The following is a 15,528-nucleotide window of genomic DNA, read 5'->3' on the forward strand; positions in this document are numbered from 1 at the left end:
AAAATTGAACTGTTAATCTGTTAATGATTATAATAAATTAAAAACATATGAGAGTAGCTTCATCCACATTTGAGCTGCAAGATGTAGATACCTCCCTTGTGTGCAAAGCGGGTTTTTTTTTCTTGATACCTGTGGTTTTAAGGTCCTCTATTGTGAATCATTCAGAAGACCTGAAAGAGACTAATATGTTGATTCTTTAAATGATAACTCTCCTCTCTAAGCTGTTGGCCGCACCGCTTCATATTCTGTCATCAAAATGACAGTAATAATTTCAAGTACGCTCCCAGCTGTGTTCCTCCTCTCTGCCATCTGGACTTGGCTAGGTTTACAAGATAGCGAGTTGCTTATCATCCAAGAGACTCTGTATTTCAATATTTTCCTATTTCCATCCAATGGGAAAATTGCCATGCTTATCATTCCTTGCCTCCTGTTTTGGGAAAGGGGGATTTGAAGCTCTTCGGTTCTTTTTCCCAAGGTCCTTTCTTGATAAAAGCCCTGTAGGAAATGGTTTGGTGACCTAGAGAGTGTTGATATTTTTGCATTAGCTACTGATAAAGTTAATTTCATTAGTCGTAGCTTTGTTAAAAATATATCCACTTGGAGCAGCTACTCTTACCAATGCAAATGTTCCTTAGAACTGTATTCTGCTTTAGAAAAGGAATAAACCCGATTAATGTGATTAATCTATTCCATCTGTTGCTATATCAGCAATAAAACAAATTAGTATAAATTTTTTTAATGAAAAAGACTGATTATCTGATATGTCATGTTAAGACATGATCAGAACATAAATCTTTACATCTTAAAAATCTTTGACAGTCTCAGAATTAGAGTAACTAAGGTATTAAGAAAATCTGATAAATTTAAATAATTCATGCTTTTGAAGTTAATCAGTCCTAGATTTCAGGTACTAAAAGGTTTAGATGTGTTTCCAAAGCATTTTATGTTTAAAAACCCTCATATATAATTATTATGATAGTAAAAATTTTAAAACAGCCTAAATATTTCCAAGTAGAAGATGGGTTAAACTGTGGTATGTCCCAAAATAAAATATCCTTAAGATTTTGAATCCTGCATATCAAGGCAGTGGGAAAATGGCAGGAAATGGAATCTGATATGTGAAAAAGCAGCATAATATAATGTGTGAAATAATGTACATGGATCCAGTATATTAAATATTAATTCAGTTAAAATGTGTATAGGAAAAATCTTGGTAGGAAATATACCCATGATGCTTTTATTGTTTGAATTTAATTGATTTTTCTTTACTCCCCTTTTATCTTTTAATTTAAAAACTGTATTCCCCACTTTAAAGTGGGGAAGAAAACTTACATCATAAACAGCTGCAAACCTTATTTAGATTTGTTTGAAACCACTTACCATAACGTAATTGTTTTGTTTATTCATCCATTAATGCACCAAATATCTCTTGAGTACCTACTAGGAACATTGTTCTAGGTCCTGAGAGATTAGCAGTAAACAAAGTAATGCTCATGGGATTATAGGCTAATAAATATTAAACCTTAGGATGCTTAGAAGCATACCCTTAACTATTGTTTTAAATTCACATCTTCATTGCCAACTTTAAAGGACGTTTCCTGGTTAGTAATTTTAAAGGTTGCAGTCAACTTTTGTAGTAATATTTTTAAGGTTGCCTTTTTTTAGCTTCTTATTAATCGCACATTCATTGAAGTCATTCCATATAAATTTCTAGCAATTCTGTCAGCATTAAAATGTAATGGTAGGGGTTCACAAAGTACATTATCAGCTTTCTATTATTTTAACTCATTATTTCTTATTTGTGCCTAATGAGACATCTGTCCTTCCCTAATGTTTATTTTGCTATCTTTGAATTATGTGACTTTTTAAAATGGCTTCGTGTGTCCTTTCTTAGGCTGTTAACATAACCAAAGACAAAAGGCTGAGAGGGAACACATTTCATATGCTAATAGATCATTTGCTTACTGCCTGCCCTGCGCCACACCCTGCACACACTCCCAGCGTGAACTTGGGAGCCAGTGTGTGCATGTACGCCATGCACACTTTCTCTCTGGGCCTTGAACACTTACGAGTCTCTCTTTACCTGGCTCACAATACCTATATATCCTGAAGTCTCAACGGCGATGTCATTTCTCCCAGGAAATCTCTCCTAACCTTCCCTCAGGGCTGAAGCACTTCTACCCTGTTCTCCTACAGAACGCCACCTTTTCTTTTTCCGTCGACAACGTGTGTATGGCACCCTACTCACCTGGTCACGATGGGTTGTAGGATCCAGGAGAGCAGGCACATGTACCTTGTTTACCATTAAATAAAGACTTGTTAAGTGAATAGGTGGTGATCTTTGGTAACATGAACATGACTGCCCTGGGAGGCAGACATTTAGTTTCTCGGTAGAAATAATATAAGTATTTTTAAATATAAAATAATAATATATAATATTATTATATTATTTATTATATCATAATATTAATATATAAAATAATAATATATTTTTAAATATAAAAATAATACCATATTAACTTTGAAACACAGTATGCATTTAATGCTTTTCTTTGCCTAACCTCTCTCTCTCTCATTTTGTGGTCTGTGTTAGGTGTCATCAATCTCACAGAAGAAGTGCAGTGGATCAAGGTCAACACCAACATGACTGGCTATTACATTGTCCATTACGCAGATGACAACTGGGAAGCGCTGATCAAACAGCTGAAAATAAATCCTTATGTGCTGAGCGACAAAGATCGAGCCAACCTCATCAACAACATCTTTGAACTTGCAGGGTAGCGTGTGCTTGGCTTGGGTCTAATTTTGTTTCTTTTTTTTTTGAAATAAGTGTTCTTGAGGAAAAGGACATTTAAGAAAAGCAATTGAAAAGAACTAGCATATATTGCCTGGTAGGTATAATTCATTTCGGAGAACTGAGAAGATAGAAGACATATCCCTTGTCTATCTAGAAACATCAGCACAAGCATATTGAACAGTTATATAATAAGATTTAAATCATGTTTCAAGACTGTAGGTACTGACAAGCACGACACATAAATTTGCTGAATAAATGGATACAGAAGTTCAGGGTTTGCTTTACTCACGAGAAAATTCTTTTCAAGAAGCCAGTGTTTTCAGCGTAAAGCTTAGTGCTCATGTATTGGTATGAGACATGTCTTGAGAGCTGGCATACCACTCACCTCCCTAGCTGCCCCCAAGCTACACAAGCCCAGAATGGCAGTGACCTCATGTACCAATGTCCTCTGAAGAGGAAGATCACCGACTTAGGTCATCAGTGGGTCTAGACACACAAAGGAAAGAAAGAAAGTGAAGTCACTCGGTTGGTTGTGTCTGACTCTTTGCGACTCTATGGACTCTAGCCCACCAGACTCCTCTGTCCATGGGATTCTCCAGCCCAACTGGAGTAGTTAGCCTTTCCCTTCTCCAGGGGACCTTCCTCACCCAGGGATCGAACCCGGGTCTCCCACATTGCGGGCAGACGCTTTAGCCTCTGAGCCACCAGGGAAGCCCAAGGAACAAGGAAGCCCTAGCACCAGGGAACACTCAAATGCATTCCTTCTGACGGCTCTTGACCTTCCTGTTACATGGTGACCTCACACCATCTCAGCCATTGATGTTGTGATTTCTGTCAAGTGGTTAATTTTTTAAAGGTGTGCACTATAAATTCACAGTGGCCCTTGCCTGAACAAGTTTGACAAAATTCCCATACAAATAACAAGTTACTTTCTAATTCAAATCCTCTTTCTGCCATCTGATCTATATAAGTAACTAATGATAAGTAAAATTGGCACGCTTCATCATTTCTCATCTAAAATGTTACGATACTTTTCCTGAATTGGTAGCAGTTTACAGGTGACTTATAGAATGAAGAACTGAGCTGTTGCTCATCTTTCTCCTGAAAGGCGTCTTTAACCTTGAGTTGCACACGTGAAGTTAATCAAAGGTATTTAGTCTAATTTTACAGAATATTGGGCTTCTCTGGTGGCTCAGATGGTTAAAGAATCTGCTTGCAGTGCGGGAGACCTGGGTTTGATCCCTGGGTTGGAAAGATCCCCTGGAGAAGGGAACAGCTACCCACTCCAGTATTCTTGCCTGGATAATTCCATGGACAGAGGAGCCTGGCAGACTACAGTCCACAGGGTTGCAAAGAGTCAGACACTTTGCAACTTTCACTTGACTTCACTGAAGACTATGGAGCCATAGGATACCTACCACTCAAAGCTTAAATTTTAGGTCTTCAGGATTCCCGCTCCCCCATCTAGCCATAGTTTCTCTCTCGGCATGCATACTTTTTTGGCATATTTACTTTTCTGGCATATTTACTTTCTTTGTTCTTTTACCCATTAGCCTAGGCAAGGTGTCTCTTCAGAGAGCTTTCGATCTGATTGATTATCTTAGAAATGAGACCTACACTGCACCCATCTCTGAAGCCCTGTTCCAGACAGAACTCATCTATAACCTCCTTGACAAACTCGGGCACATGGATCTGGCCTCAAGACTGGTGGTAAGTCTGCCTTTTGCCAAGTTCTCTTTGTTGCTTGCCTTTACTGTTGTTATTCATGTGCCGTTCAGCAGTCACAGACTGAAAAAGCAGTTATATTCCATTTTCATCACTCTCCTGGTGCTGAAATCTTAGCTTTGAATCAACATGTCATTTCTCACCATGAGGAGCTGATAAAGGATTAGCATGACGTATTCTTGTCTGAATATCAAAGTATATAGACTTCTGACACTGCTGTCAAAATGAGGTCACATGAAAAGAAAAATTTCTCTATCCAACTCTTGGTTTATTTTCATATAATAAATGCTTGGAATAGGCCTTTTTGCAAAGTAGGGCTCCCCATTCATTTCCTGGTGGTCATTATAAAATGACAACTATGTTTGTACTGGGACTATTCGGTTTTGGGGGTCCTCACTGATAACTGTCTTATTAAGGGTGGTGATGCTGGTTAATTTAAGTTTCTTTGCAAAGCATTACCGGTTTTGGAGACTGTTTTACCTTTTTTAAAACCAATTGCCTGGTCTTAATAGTTGTTATTTTAGACACTTTTGGTATTAAATTTTCACTGTGTATTTAAAAGCTTGAGAAGGAGTGACGAATTCTTTGTCTTATCTAATTCTCTGAGTCACATTCAGACAACAAGGTTTGCTTTGCCAACCAGTCAGGTTTTCCAAAGAGCAGGCAAAAGGCAGCTTTCAGGAAAAAGGTGATGGGCCAGGAATTAGAATAAGTCTTTTAGAACTTTGGCATCCTCACTGGTAAAAAGAAGGGGCTAGATTGCACCTTAAAAAAAGAAAATCCTCTTTTCTGCTGTCCTACTGTGCATCCCCTGTAATTCTCAGTGATGGGGAGGGAGTACAGGGCAGGGGGCCATACAGAGCTTGAAAAGCCCCTTCCTTACAAGTTTCTGATCTGACCTGCAAGGAGCCACCCCCGCTCCCTACCCATAAGTGAGATGCTTCAGTTAGATGATTTCTGAGGCATCATCTGATTACCAAGATTTTTGTCATTCTTCTATTTCATAAGGCTTTCAACTTCCAACCTTAATAAAAACCAGCGCCTGGAATGTGACCTGGCCCATAGTGACACTCAGTGAATGTGGGCTGAATGAGTGAGTGGAACATACAAGAGCAAGTGCACTTCAGTGCTTACTGTACCCTGCACACCCTGCTTAGTGCTTAATGCAGATAACCTTGTTTAACTCGCACACAGCAGCAGATTTCTACCCTCATTAACACAGATGAGGAGACTGAATGACTTCTCCAAAGTCAACTTGCCTCGTGAATGATGAAGCTGAAGACTCAGGCCCAGATCGCTTTCATGCCAGACCCTCCTCTTTGTGTTATAAGGCCGTATTTTCATGTGTTCTAGCTTGTCATCTATCAGAGGATACCCTTTTATTGGAAGAATCAAAGCTGCTTCTTGCTATATTTTCCCCTTTTTTACACTGATATTTTAAATTAAAACAGTTCGAAGGCTTGCTAAACTTCATGATGGCATAAGTCCCTCTTCTGTCTCTCTCCATTAATGTGTTGAGGGCCTGGTGTCAGGAGGCATTTGATAGTTAATTCAGGCTGGCTATGTGCTGAAAGCTCAGATGCTGAACTCAATTCTAGCAGTTAGATCTTTTGAATATCTTCCTGCTGTGACACTCAGCTAACTCTGCATCTTCATCTCAAATGATGATTTCCAGTTTGCCGGGCAAGTATGTGTTTACTCAGGACGTGGTGGAACGTACCAGTCCGTGAGACTGGTGGTTAGAGAATCGGAACAGGAGGCTTAGTGTGTGTTTATGAGACCTTTTACCATTGTACGTCTTCAAGCACTTGACTGGCATGACAGTTAAAAGTTATGATGAATTAAAAGTTATGACAGTTAAAAGTCATGATGGCTTTAATTCAGGAACAAGAAATTCTGTCTCTAAAATTCTTGTTCTGATCTTAGGGCATTCGAATAGGATCAAAATTCTCAAGATATGAAATTTGACCCACTGTAGATGAGATTGGAACGGCAGAACCTTCTGAGACCTTGGATCCAATCATCAAGTAGTAGTTGTGATTAAGACTGATGACAGATTAATTTTTTAAGTTAGTGTCCTGAGAGCATTGTGTGCATTTATTGGTCATTTTGTTATTTAGGCTACACAGACCCGTGTAACACACATTACCTATATATCACATTTTGTGATGTCTGCTCTAATATGTGATGGCTGGAGTCTGGAGGCATATTTGAATTGTGTCAAATTGTTCACATCTGATACTAAAATCTGATCTCAGCCATATTCCTGTTTCATCACTTATAACTCTCGTTCTTTTACATATGAGGAACTGGTGGGATAAACCTTTTGTAATAAAAGTTGACACTTCACTTTTAAGCAGCTCAGCTGACCCAAGAAAGAACTCCCTGGGAACATCAGTGTAAAATTAAAGCAGTAAATCAAAATGTAATAAATAACATAAGGGCCAGCATCCTGCCCTGTTTTATTTTTAAAGTCATCCTGTGTCATTGTTGTTGCATTTTACTGCATGTACATGCATTGTATGACTCATCAATTTATTCCCTCTCCCTACCATCTTCACTTTATGAAATCAGAGGATTGAGTTCTGATACCTAATGGGTTTAGATTTCAAAAAATTAATGTAGAATAATGAAAAAACAGGTTGAATTTTACTTATAAAAGGGAAAGATGATTTGAAGCACTTTCTGTGGTCTATTAACATTAAAATAACCTCGATTACTTACAAAAATATTGAAATTATTGAAATATTGAATAAATTGAAATATTGAATTACTTACAAAATATTGAAATTTTTAATTGAAATTTATAATTGAAATTTTCTAAAAACAGAACTATTATTTTTTAAATAAAGTCATTTATGTTATCATTTGATTTTTTTTTTTTTTGGCTGCACTGCATAGCTTGCCGGACCTTAGTTCCCCAATCGGGGCTCAAATCTGGGGTCTGGCAGTGAAAGTGTTGAATCCAAGCCATTGGACCACCAGGGAATTCCCCTGAAATATATTTAAAAATCAACAGTTTGGGGACTTCCCCTTGACTCTTGGGTATGGGCCGTAAGTAAGAAAGTTACACCCCATAACTGCAAAGAAGTAAATGCCCAGGAATTGGCTACAGCATCACTTGAGGTTTCCCTCACTTCCAGTATTTTGAAGTGCCGTTTTCCCCACTGCTTTCTTTGTTTTAGTATAAACTCTCAAGAGTGGTTGCCATTTTTCTCCACCGAGTTGTTGTTGTTGTTGTTAATGGTTTTGCAAGTACGGGGGGTTTCTTTTTTGTGTCTCATTCTAACTTTGTTTCTGTTTGACAGTTATGAGTAGCTTGTCACTCTTTCATTTGTCATAATGCCATCATGATGCCCGGAGAAGGCAACGGCACCCCACTCCAGTACTCTTGCCTGGAAAATCCATTGATGGAGGAGCCTGGTGGGCTGCTGTCTATGGGGTTGCGAGGAGTCAGACACGACAGAACGACTTCACTTTGACTTTTCACTTTCATGCATTGGAGAAGGAAATGGCAACCCACTCCAGTGTTCTTGCCTGGAGAATCCCAGGGACGGGGGAGCCTGGTGAGCTGGTGTCTGTGGGGTCGCACAGAGTCGGGTACAACTGAAGCGACTTAGCAGCAGCAGCAGCATCGTGATGCCACTGAGGTCAGGCCAGCGGAAGACAGCGTGTGCGGTATAGTCACGGGCACGCTGCAGGGGTGCCCACACTGCTGTTAGCTTCCGTGCACCATCAGTCAGCGTGGCAAGTAGCCTTTCCCACCACTTCACACCCTCCCGTGACTGCAAGCCTGCGCTCATTCCACAGGGCATCTGTTCGCTGTTTCATTGCCTTTGAAACAAGCAAACAGAAGGGAGTTGACCTGTTATTACAAACTTCTCATCCTTCTTCTTATACGGAGGCTTTTTTCAAAACCACTCTCATAGTCAGCTCCACAAGAGACTTACTCAGACCTCAGAGAAAGGTCTGCTGAGAAAAAAGGCGTCAGCAATTTAAAACTTTGCTACTAGGATTCATTTTAAGTACCGACAGAGGCACTCTAGAAGAACATTATGCTCTGTGAAGAATTTGAACTAGTTTGGAGGGCAGTTAAGAGGCATTGTACACGGTCATCTGTGGTGCTTGAAATAAGACCGGTCGTGGTACAGTTCCAATGCCAGTGACAGAAAACCCGCTTGTGCCAAGAACACTGCGGGAGGGGATGTCTGTAAACTGGTTTCATTTTGATCCTCCTCATTTGTTGCCATGAAAGTTATCTAAAAAAACACCTATAAGCATTTTTATATTAGGATTTTGGTGACATTCACAAATGCATATTTTACATGATGATTTTTAAAGCTCCCTATGCCCTCTTTTCCTTCCGTCCAGCACAGCTTGGAGTATGGAAATAGTTGCACACATTATGAACAGCTTTCATGCTTTTGTCACGGGAGGAGATGAAAAAGAAATGAGAGATCTGTTGGTTTCTTAAAACCATTGTTGTTGTTGTTTTAGTAGCTAAGTCGTGTCTAACTTTTTTTCAACTCCATGGACTGTAGCCCACCAGGCTTCTCTGTCCATGGGATTTCCCAGCCAAGAATACTGGAGAGGGTTGCCATTTCCTTCTCCAGGGGATCTTCCCGACCCAGGGGTAGAATCCATGTCTCTGCGTTGGCAGGTGGATTCCTTACCACTGAGCCACCAGGGAAGCCTTAATACCATAAATACTTATTTAATGAGATCTCAGTCAGAGGTAATTATAACAATGGACTTTAATTGTAGATGATTTTACTGAATAACTGGTAATTTTCTTAAGTGTGATAAGGTATTGTAGTTACATAGGAGAATATCCTTATTTCTGAGACTTGCATGCTAAATTATTTATAAATGGAATCTCATGATATCTGTAACTTGCTTTCATATGGTTGAACTAAAACCAGAAAAACCAAGTGTGTGTATATTTGTGTTATACACAAATGTAAGAGTATTAACAAAACAGTGACTCTGACATATGGCTATTCATTTTACTATTCTTGTGGCCTTTCTGCAGGCTTGAAAATTTTCAAATAAAAAGCTGGGGAAGGAGGAAAAATGACTATAAACAACCTTTCTTCCCTGTAGGCATCATTTTCTTAATTTGATTAGATTAACTTGTTAGAGCATCAAGCTAGATGATACTTTAAATATTCCTTTAAAAATGGATTCAGAAACATTGAAGCACCTACACATTCTATTTTTCTCTCATTGCTTAATGGATTTATGGATGCTAAAGTCAACAGGTCAGGAAGTTTCAGCTTTCTTCCAGCAGTGGTTACAGATGATACTTCTTGGCAGGAAAGCAACTTCTAGCTGAGTATACACAGAAGAAAGGTTCCCTACTGCACAGTCATTAATTCTTTCTGTCCTATGTCATTAAGTCCACCTTGGCTATAGCAACCTTATCTATAGCCTCAGTGATATTGAATGGTTTCATCCCAACGACATGTGAGCTTCATGTCAGTTGTTATTTAAATGAGTAATATCTATGTCCCTCCCCCCTTTTTTTCTTTTTTGGGTAAGTGTAGGAAAAAAAGAGCTCTTGTCCTGATTTTCCCGGTTGCCGTCACTGTTATTACTCTGTTATAATCCGTTCTGTCTCTCTAGAACAAGGTATTTAAATTGCTTCAAAGCCAAATCCAACAGCAGACTTGGACTGACGAGGGCACCCCATCTGCTCGAGAGCTCCGGTCGGTCTTGCTGGACTTTGCTTGCGCGCACAGGCTGGAGAACTGCAGCGCTGCTGCCTTGAAGCTCTTCATTGACTGGATGGCGTCCAATGGCACTCAGAGGTGATGTGTGCTCTCTCTCGCTCTTGTGGGCCCCACCGCATGTAGTGCATCCAGGATCTTTATGTCCTGAATCATAAAGGTTATAAAGCCGAGCGTTAAGTAGGTGAACTCTATGTACCTGATTCTCAAACCAGGCTGTTGTTTTAATTGTGCTCAAATCCACATAGACTTTAGTATCCTGATTTTTAAGTGTGCAGTTCAGTAGTGTAAGGGTATTCACATGGTTGTGCAACGAATCATCAGAACTTTTCCACCTTGCAAAACTCCCCATTTTCTCCTCACCCTAGCCCTTGGCAGCCAAGGGATTCTGTAGGAGTTTTACTGCTCTAAGTACCTCATATAAGTGAAATCATACAGAAAGTGTCTTTTTGTGCCTGGCTTTCAGTTCAGTCACTCAGTCATGTCCGACTCTTTGGGACCCCAGGCTTCCCTGTCCATCACCAACTCCCGGAGCTTGCTCAAACTCATGTCCATTGAGTCGGTGATGCCATCCAACCATCTCATCCTTTATCATCTCCTTCTCCTCCTGCCTTCAATCTTTCCCTGCATCAGGGTCTTTTCCAAGGAGTCAGTTCTTTGCATCAGGTGGCCAAACTATTGGCGTTTCAGATTCAGCATCAGTCCTTCCAATGAAAATTCAGGACTGATTTCCTTTAGAATGGACTGCATCTCCTTACAGTCCAAGGGACTCTCAAGAGTCTTCTCCAACACCACAGTTCGAAAGCATCAATTCTTCAGCATTCAGCTTTCTTTATAGTCCAACTCTCACATTCATACATGACCACTGGAAAAACCATAGCTTTGACTAGACGGACCTTTGTAGGCAAAGTAATGTCTCTGCTTTTTAATATGTTGTCCAGGTTGGTCATAGACAACCTAATAATGTCCTCGAGATTCATCCATGTTGTAGCAAATGTCAGAATATCCTTTCTTTTTAAGGCTGAGTGACCCGCTGGATGTATATACCACATTTTGTTTTATCTCTTCATCCACTGATAGACATTTAGGTTGCTTCCACCTTCTGGCTCCTGTGAATAATGCTGCTGTGAACATAGGTGTACAAATACCTCTTTGAGACCTGCTTCATTTCTTTCATATCCAGAAGTGGTATCACTGGGTCATGTGGTAGTTCTATATCTAATTTTACAAGAATCCCCATAACGTTTTCCAGAGGGGCTTTACTGCTTTCCATTCCTACCGGCAGTGTACAAGAGTTCCTCACGTCCTTGACAACATTTATTCTCTGGGCTTTTGATAGCCATCCTCCTAATAGCCTGAGGCATCAAGCAGGTATCTTTTAATTTAGGAATAAAACATAGCAGGTGGCATTAGCAGTTAGTAGAAATGTGTTTTATGATGATTGGTCTTCTCCAGGTTCAAACACCAGGTGGAGACGTGGGTGTAGGGTATTGGGGTAACCTGATGAAGCCCTCTGAGATCTTATTAAGACAGAAGATCGTGCTCCCACCCCTGCTCTCGCCCCTCCTGCTGCATTTGCTGGTAGATTTCTACCATGGGACTTAGCGCGCTGTGTTACGACGTCTGTCGTTCTATACTTGATGACAGCCCGTGAGCCTCCCAGCAGGTAGTGACTGTGTCTGAGTCTTCTTCCCTGCTCACAGCGTCCAGCCAGTTGCCTGCCTGGTTCTTTGTGGGTGAACAGTAACTAATTACTGTATTGAATTCATAAGCTTTTTAGTCGCATCACTAGGAAAGGAGCGGCCATCGGATTAATCATTTTCCTGACAAGTAATTATACAGTGAAGACTCTTTAGTCTTTTTGGGACCTGCTCAGTCCCCCAAAGCACTGCCCCTAGTCAGTTCTTGCCTTTGTATTCAGTGTTTTTTCCTGGTTGTTCTCATATCAGACCACCTGTCTTACAGCCTGCCTACAGATGTCATGACGACCGTGTTCAAAGCTGGAGCAAAAACTGAGGGAGGCTGGTCATTCCTCTTAAGCAAATACGTCTCTCTAGGCTCTGAAGCAGAGAAGAATAAAATACTCGAAGCTCTTGCCAGCTCAGAGGATGTACGGAAGCTTTACTGGTATGAAGCCACCAAATGAATATGATCTATGGCAACCAAAAACATAAGACCACAGAGCCCCTTGGGAGGGGGGATCCCCCTTTTCCTCTCTTCGCTCACAGGCCAGGCCTGACCCGGGCAGGGTGGTGAGGAGACCCTCGGGGGTTGGGGGGGATCCCCCTTTTCCTCCCTTCGCTCACAGGCCAGGCCTGACCCGGGCAGGGTGGTGAGGAGACCCTCGGGGGTTGGGGGGGATCCCCCTTTTCCTCCCTTCGCTCACAGGCAAGGCCTGACCCGGGCATGGTGGTGAGGAGACCCCATAGGCAGGGGTTCATCTCGGGGACCAGACCTGTCCCCACAGGCCACAGTGCTATGCCCAGAAGGAACTGGAGGTGTCAAGAGTCACAGCCCTGCTTTCTTCTTAAAAATGTCTTCCTTCCCTTGGCACGTTGTCTTTAATTCCACACCTAGCTTCATTCTTTCTGGGCAAAGGCACGGTTCTGTCCCAGCCGTCTCTTTTAAAATGCAGACACTTCAGGAAAAGGTACTACGTAAAAGCTTTCAGGTTACACCTTTATGTGAATCTGCCAGACTCTTTAATTACTCAGCTGATGACTGACCTGGGAATGGAAGGCTCATGTGAGGAAAGAAGGGCAGTGAATAGGTCTCCCGACAGGAAGAACCAAGGAAAGGCACTCTGAGTCGCCAAGAGCACTGGAAGCGTCTTGAAAGTCAGTGCCCGAAAAGGGGTGGACGGAGGTGCTGTGGTCTTGTTGCTTTAGCTTGAACAGTTTTGCTCAGATAAATCATAATAGTGTCCCCGAGATGTCTTCAGCAGCTGCCCAGACCCACTTTCCAAAGGATGCACTGTAAATGGTCATTTTCTTGAAAGTAAGTAGCCAGGCTCTGACCCAAGCAAACTGAGAAAAGGCTTTGTTTTTAAATCAGTAATAATTTTGTTTTAGACCAGGAATATGCTGATAAATTTCCACCCTGAAGTCTTTAAACAGTACCTAAGAAATGGAGTAACACATAAAACGACCTCTTCTTCGATCCTTCAGTCTTGTTCTTATCCCCTCCTCTGTTAACACTGTCAGTCCTGGCCTGTGCACTTGCTGCTTTATTCTGTGCCCAGTGTTTTGTGACATTCCTTTTAGTGAATGATCAGTCCTTGAGATTTGCTGCAAAGCCTACTCCATTTTTCTTTATAGCTGTGTATTATTCCGTAATATGGCTCTATCATAGTTTATCCAGCCCATCATGTCTTGATGAGCAGTTGGGGTTTTTTCCTGTTAAAAATATTGCTGCAATCTTTTAGAGGTATGTGTGTTCTCATATAAGCAGATATTATCACACAGTAAATGCTTATGTTCAAATGCCTAACTTTTATATTTATTAGCAATAGCTGTGTCCCTGGGGTAATTATTATAACCTCAGCTTCTTAAACTATAAAATTAGGATAGATAGTAATGACCTATTTCAAGCATTGTTATTCAGTAATTTAGAACATTATCTAGTACACATATTAGTATCAATTTATTGAGTGCATTCTGAAAAGTATCTTCATTTTTATATGACAGCCCAGTTTAAGAACAATAAGATACGTCCCTACTCAAAGTTTTTAACAGAAAAAACAGTACCAGTTTTCAGAATTATAATAAATTCTACTGGAAATTATATCCTAAATGTCCTTTTGTTCCCCTAAATGTCCTTTTACGTCAAGAACAATTTATTACTATGTAACAGTGTATTTATGTGTTTATCTCATTGGTTTTTCCTTCATTTAGAAACATGACTAGTTTTCACTGTTAATGAAGCTTAGACGGAACCAAAACTTGTATCTCTTGAATTGCCACAGAGCTTTAATTAGGAGACCAGTATTAATTTAAATTCAGTCATCACCTCATCATGAATAATTATTTTGGAAGCTCAATCTGCTCTGCTCTCCAGGTTAATGAAAAAGAGCCTCGATGGAGATCTCATCCGAACACAGAAGCTGTCGTTTATCATTAGAACGGTGGCCCGGCATTTTCCCGGACACTTACTGGCTTGGGATTTTGTCAAAGAGAACTGGAGTAAGCTTGTGCAGAAGTAAGTTTCTCAGACAGTTACTAATTTTCAGTATCCGCAAGCCTTGCATCTGAAAGCAGTTCCCAGGGTTGTATTGGTTCAGAAGAGTCACGCTTTGCTGTGAGAGGAAAAATGCTTCAGTGAAAGTTCAACAAACACAGAAATAGTCACATTTGTCAACAACATTCCTTAATGCGAGTCAATGTAACAGTGGTGTTTGTTTAAGTAATAGTATTGATCAAGCCCAGCCTTGCTCGGCCTCAGCTCACTTAGCTTGAGTGAGTGAAGTCGCTCAGTTGTGTCGGACTCTCTGCGACCCCATGGGCTGGGGCCTACCAGGCTCCTCAGTCCATGGAATTTTCCAGGCAAGAGTACTGGAGTGGGTTGCCATTTCCTTCTCCAGGGGATCTTCCCGACCCAGGGATCGAACCCCGGTCTCCTGCACTGCAGGCAGACGCTCTACCGTCTGAGCCATCAGGGAAACCAACTCACTTGGCTTGGCCACGAACTATTTCAGAATAGCTGTTTAGTTTCATGTGTTGAAAACACCTCCTCATTACCAAGGGATCGTTTACAAACTCAGACCCAGCTCAATAGCACAAGTCACTCATTTTTTCCTTTTAAATCAGTAATGACACCTTCTGGGTGTATGATGCTGTTTTTGAGGCAAACACGGGCTGTTAATTTCTCTGGATCTCCTGCCTACTGGGAGAGGAGTGTGTGGGGTGACTCCTGATGCACCAAGCCCCCCGTTCCCAGGAGCAGGACTCCACTCTGCCTCAGGCATGTGGAGTTTACAATAAGCACGTCCTTTGCACTCAGGAACTTGGCCTACCAGCAGCTGACTCATTCTTTTTTGCCTTTTGCCCTTACCTTTGTGTTTCTTCAGGTTCCACCTGGGGTCCTATACCATACAAAGTATCGTTGCTGGATCAACTCACCTGTTTGCAACAAAGGCACATTTATCTGAGGTTGGTTGTATCAAATGCTTTTCCGGGAGATTCGGCCATCCCTTTGCCCTCAGGGTGCTCAGTTTTAGTCAGATGGTGGTTTCTCCTGCAAAATCCTGTCCCGTCTCTCTGTCTGCCTTCATCAACGCTA

At 41.1% G+C, this 15,528-nt stretch overlaps 1 protein-coding gene across 2 annotated transcripts in view; it reads left to right on the forward strand.

Moving 5' to 3' along the window:
• Positions 1-15,528, forward strand: part of LNPEP (leucyl/cystinyl aminopeptidase) — a 102,204-nt gene that overhangs the window by 77,802 nt on the left and 8,874 nt on the right. For both annotated transcript variants that reach the window (XM_010831959.1, XM_010831960.1), the window contains exons 12-17: positions 2,594-2,777; positions 4,351-4,507; positions 10,148-10,332; positions 12,217-12,378; positions 14,308-14,448; positions 15,317-15,398. In XM_010831959.1, the coding sequence (XP_010830261.1) occupies positions 2,594-2,777; positions 4,351-4,507; positions 10,148-10,332; positions 12,217-12,378; positions 14,308-14,448; positions 15,317-15,398 (911 nt within the window). The remainder of the gene's footprint in view (positions 1-2,593; positions 2,778-4,350; positions 4,508-10,147; positions 10,333-12,216; positions 12,379-14,307; positions 14,449-15,316; positions 15,399-15,528) is intronic.

The sequence above is a fragment of the Bison bison genome, unplaced genomic scaffold, assembly GCF_000754665.1.
Source record: "Bison bison bison isolate TAMUID 2011002044 unplaced genomic scaffold, Bison_UMD1.0 scf7180017864533, whole genome shotgun sequence".
Lineage (NCBI taxonomy): Eukaryota > Metazoa > Chordata > Mammalia > Artiodactyla > Bovidae > Bison > Bison bison.